The sequence below is a fragment of the Tupaia chinensis genome, unplaced genomic scaffold (assembly GCF_000334495.1).
Source record: "Tupaia chinensis unplaced genomic scaffold, TupChi_1.0 Scaffold000201_1, whole genome shotgun sequence".
NCBI classification, from domain to species: Eukaryota; Metazoa; Chordata; class Mammalia; order Scandentia; family Tupaiidae; genus Tupaia; species Tupaia belangeri.
In genome coordinates, this window is record NW_006159676.1 from 868,347 (window position 1) to 872,835 (window position 4,489).

Genomic DNA, 4,489 nt, shown 5'->3' on the forward strand with positions numbered 1-4,489 from the left:
TGGCCATCCCCCCTGGGGGGTGATTTCTCGCTTTCTGTCTCTCTGTCTCTGTCTGTCTGTCTGGTGAGCGCAAGCGCCCTATAGCAAAAAAACAAAAACAAAAACCTCTCCCCCCCCAAAAAAAAAGAAAAGAAAAAGAAATTTATACTGTAAAGATATGGGATAAAATTTAAAAATAAATAAATATACTTAATTTTATTAAAAATGCATATTATGAAAAAGCTATGCATGGGGGCCAATAGGTGGCATAGTGGTCAAAGCCGCTGGACTCCCACATGGCCGACCACGGTTCGAGTTCTGGACCCGGTGACTTTCTTTCTCGCTTTCCCTCTCTCTCTCTCTCACACACACACACACACACTCACTCTGTCCCTCACTGGTCAAATTAAAATAAATAAAATTAGGGACTGGTAGTTGGCATAATGGCTATGTTACTGGACTCCCATGTAGTCAACCATGGTTTGAGTCTTGGACCTGGTAGCTTAAACTCATGCCGGGCCCATGTGCACGCATGCCCGAGATCCCGAGAGAAGAATGGAGAAGAAGGGATTGCAGTGTGGCCATCCCCCCTGGGGGGGTGATTTCTCACTTTCTGTCTCTCTGTCTCTTTCTGTCTTTCTAGCGAGCAGAACTTCTCCAAAGAAAATTAAATTAAATTAAATTAATAAAGTTAAATAAACTAATTTTTAAAAAAGCTTTGCATCGATTTCAAAGATTTTTTTTTTTCTTTTTTGGAGAGGTTTTTGCTATAGGGTGTGTGCGCTCGCCAGACAGACAGAGAGACAGAAAGTAAGAAATTCTCCCCGGGGGAGGATGGCCATGCCACAATCCTTTCTCCTCCGTTCTCCTCTTGGGATTTTGGACACGCACGCACACGCGCCCGGCATGAGTTTTAAGCCACTGGGTCCAGTACGTGAACCGCGGTCAACTACGTGGGAGTCCAGCGACATAGCCATTACGCTAACTGCTGGTCCCTCAAAGATTTTTTTTGGCACCAAAATAAAATCCATACTTTAATTCCTTTTTCTATGGACTTTTTAAAGTCCCTCATGCAATACCAAGCAAATCACATTCCCTTTCTGAGGTTCAGTTTCTCTTTCCACAAAGTGATGATAATAATGGCAGCTTCTTGAGGGATTTTCCAAGTAGAATGTTAATGGAAGTGCTCAAAAAATGATGTCATTTTTATTTATTGTAATTCTATAATTAATAGTGTGGTTGTGAAGTTTGGGAAGATGAGGTACAGAGCTCAAAAAAATTATGTTGTTTATGGGGACCAGCAGGTGGCGTTGTCGTTAAGGTGCTGGACACTCACACATCGCCAACCACGATTCGAGTCCTAGACCTGGTTGCTTCCTTTCTTCCTTTCCTTCTCTCTCTCTCTCTCTGTGTGTCCCTCTCTGCATCCCTTTGCCTTCCACTTTCCACTTCTGTAATGAAAGGGTGCACATCAGAGCCTCATACCCGAGGAAGGGAGTTCAGCTGTTTGGTTTTAGTTCCGTTCTTTGGGGCTGGTTTAGCTCTATCCAAGGAATGAAGAAGGAGGAAAGAGGGGGGTCCAAAACCAGAATTTTGTAATCCTTGAGTCCTGAGGCACAGCTGTTAGAGTCAAACAAATCCAGATTGAGAGCCTGAGTCTAGGGCACTCACCGATCTCACAGTTCTCCCCAGCGAAGCCCTGGTCACAGCTACAGCCATACATCGTGTCGTTGGCATTACAGGTCCCCCCATGCAGACAAGGGTTGTTCTCACAGGGATCCGAGGAGACTGCAAGAGAGATGGGCAATGTGAGGTGTCAGGCCACCTGGTCATCTGCATCCTTGGAATTTAAATACCAGGACCCCAAAGGCCCTCTCTTCAAAGTACTCTCTGTGGGCCCCTCAATAACTACCCCAGCAGATGGGCACCAACTCTTCTCACTGCTTCTATGGCCAAAAGCTTACTACTGGGGTCAACAGGTGGCGTACTGGTTAAGGCACTGGACTCCCACGTAATTGACCATGGTTCGAGTCCTGGACCTGGTGGCTTCAAACTCATGCTGAACACGTGTGCATGTGTGCCCCCAGGAGAGAGTAGAAGAGAAGGGATTATGGCCTGGCCATTCCTGGAGGGCAGGTAATTTCTCTCTCTCTCTCTCTCTGTCTCTGTCTCTCTGGTGAGTGCACGCATCCTATAGCAAAAATGTCTCTAAATAAATAAACAAGTTTATTCCTGGGCCAGCAGTTGGCATGGTGGTTAAGACGCTGGACTTCCACATGGTTGACCATGATTCAAGACCCAGACCCGACAGCTAGCTTTCTCATTTTCCCTTTCTCTTTCTTTTTCTCTATGTCTGCTTCTCTCTGGTGAGCTTCAGTGCTCTATAACAAGTTAAATAACAATAATAAAGTGAATAATAATTGTTTTTAATAATTATTTCATTTTATTTATTCATTCATTTTAATTCTTTTTTTGTTTGTTTTGTAATTAGAGGTTGTTGCTATAGGGAGCATGCACTCACCAGAAAGACAGAGAGAGACAGAGAAACAGAGAGCGAGAAATCACCCCCCAGAGGGGATGGCCACGCTGCAATCCCTTCTCCTCCATTCTCCTCTCGGGATCTTGGGCACGCACGCACACGCACCTGGCGTGAGTTTAAGCCACTGGGTCCGGGACTCGAACTATGATTGACTACCTGGGAGTCCAGCAACATAGCCATTACACCAACTGCTGGTCCCGTCTCTGCACTTTTTACATTGGGTTACAGAAGATGCTAGCACAATGGTAAAACATGATGCTCTGGAAGGCTGACCCACAGGGGAGGGTTCTGGGTTCAAGACTGGAGACCTCCCTGAGTACTCCGGGCATGCACGTACCTACGATCTGGGGCACTGGGGCAACTGTGGTTGGGCACGATCATAGCTTTGGGTCCCCGTTGGGAGTGCTGCCTCTCTTTCTCTATCTCTGTCATTCATGGAAGGGTAAGAAACTTAAAAAACAACCCTATTGAAGACTGGAGCGCTCAGCCTGCCACCGAAGACTGGTCTGCAGCCCCCACTGCTCAGGCCACTGAATGGGTGGGAACAACCATTGAGTGGTCTTAAGTCTGCTCTTCCACAGACTCTTATACAAAGTGGAAATAAGGTTGATAAGGAAAATAAACAGTTTATTTAAAAAAAAAAAGAATGAAAAAAGATAACAGACAAGAAAAACAAAAGGAATACTACAGGTGAATATCCCTGGTGCTGGACATTCCCACATGGCTGACCATGGTTTGAGTCCTGGACCTGGTGGCTTGCTTTCTCACTTTCTCTCTCTCTCTGGCCAAAATAAAATAAATGCATGAGTAAATAAAGTTAAATAAATATTTTTTTAAATTAAGTAATTTATTTTTAATTTGACCAGAGAGGGACAGAGCAAGTAACCAAGCAAGAGAGAGAGAGAGGAGAGAGAGAAAGAGAGAGAAGGAGGGAAAGTGAGAAAGTAAGCTGTCAGGTCCAGGACTTGAACCGCAGGCAGCCACATGAAGCCCAGCGCCCTTAACCACCATGTCACCTGCTGGCCCCAAAATAAATAATAAATAACTCTAAAAAACAAACAAAGAAACAAACAAACTACCACTTGGGCCACCATATGGCCTTATTGTTCATGGAGCTGGGTCCCACAAGGCTTACTGTGGGGTTGAGGTTCTAGTGCACCAGCTCGAAAAACACGCCAAGTGGGAACCAGCAGTTGGCGTAATGGCTATGTCGCTGGACTCCCACGTAGTCGACCGCGGTTCGCGTCCCAGACCCAGTGGCTTAAAACTTACGCTGGGCACGTGTGCATGCGTGCCCAAGATCCCGAGAGGAGAATGGAGGAGAAGGGATTGCAGCGTGGCCATCCCCCGCTGGGGGGGGTGATTTCTCGCTTTCTGTCTCTCTGTCTCTCTCTGTCTGTCTGGCGAGCGCACGTGCCCTATAGCGAAAAAAAAAAAAAAAAACATGCCAAGTGCATGTGTGTATGCAAAAAGTCTGAACAGGTTGGAGAGGTAGAGGAGAAGAGATTGCAATGCGGCCACACCTGTTTGGGGGACATTTTTTCCCTCTTCCTCCCAATCCATCTCTCTCTGGTGAGTGCACACAACCTCAGCAGAAAAAAGAAAGAAAAAAAAAATCAGGGTAGTGGGCTGCAGGTGGCATAGTGGTACTGGTCTCCCACATGGCCGATAGTAGTTCGAGTCCCAGACCTGGTGACTTGAAAATCATGCTGGGGGGACCAGCAGACGGCGTAATGGTTTACAACACAGAATTCCCACATATTCCGTCACAGTTGGAGTCCCGGAACCAGTGATTTAAAACTCACACTGGGCGCATGTGCACCTGTGCACAAAATTCCAAGAGGAGAATGGAGAAGGGATTGCGGCATGGCCATCCCCCCTTGGAGGGGTGATTTCTTGTTTTTCTGTCTCTCTGGTGAGCACATGCGCCCTATTAAAAAAAAAAAAAAAAAAAAACACTTTTACAAAAAA

General features: G+C 46.1%; 1 protein-coding gene across 1 annotated transcript in view; it reads right to left on the reverse strand.

The window, feature by feature from the left end:
• NCAN (neurocan) overlaps window positions 1-4,489 on the reverse strand; it is a 54,498-nt gene that overhangs the window by 17,249 nt on the left and 32,760 nt on the right. Inside the window, 1 exon segment of the mRNA XM_006147094.2 lies at window positions 1,651-1,767. Within this exon segment, the coding sequence (XP_006147156.1) occupies window positions 1,651-1,767 (117 nt within the window).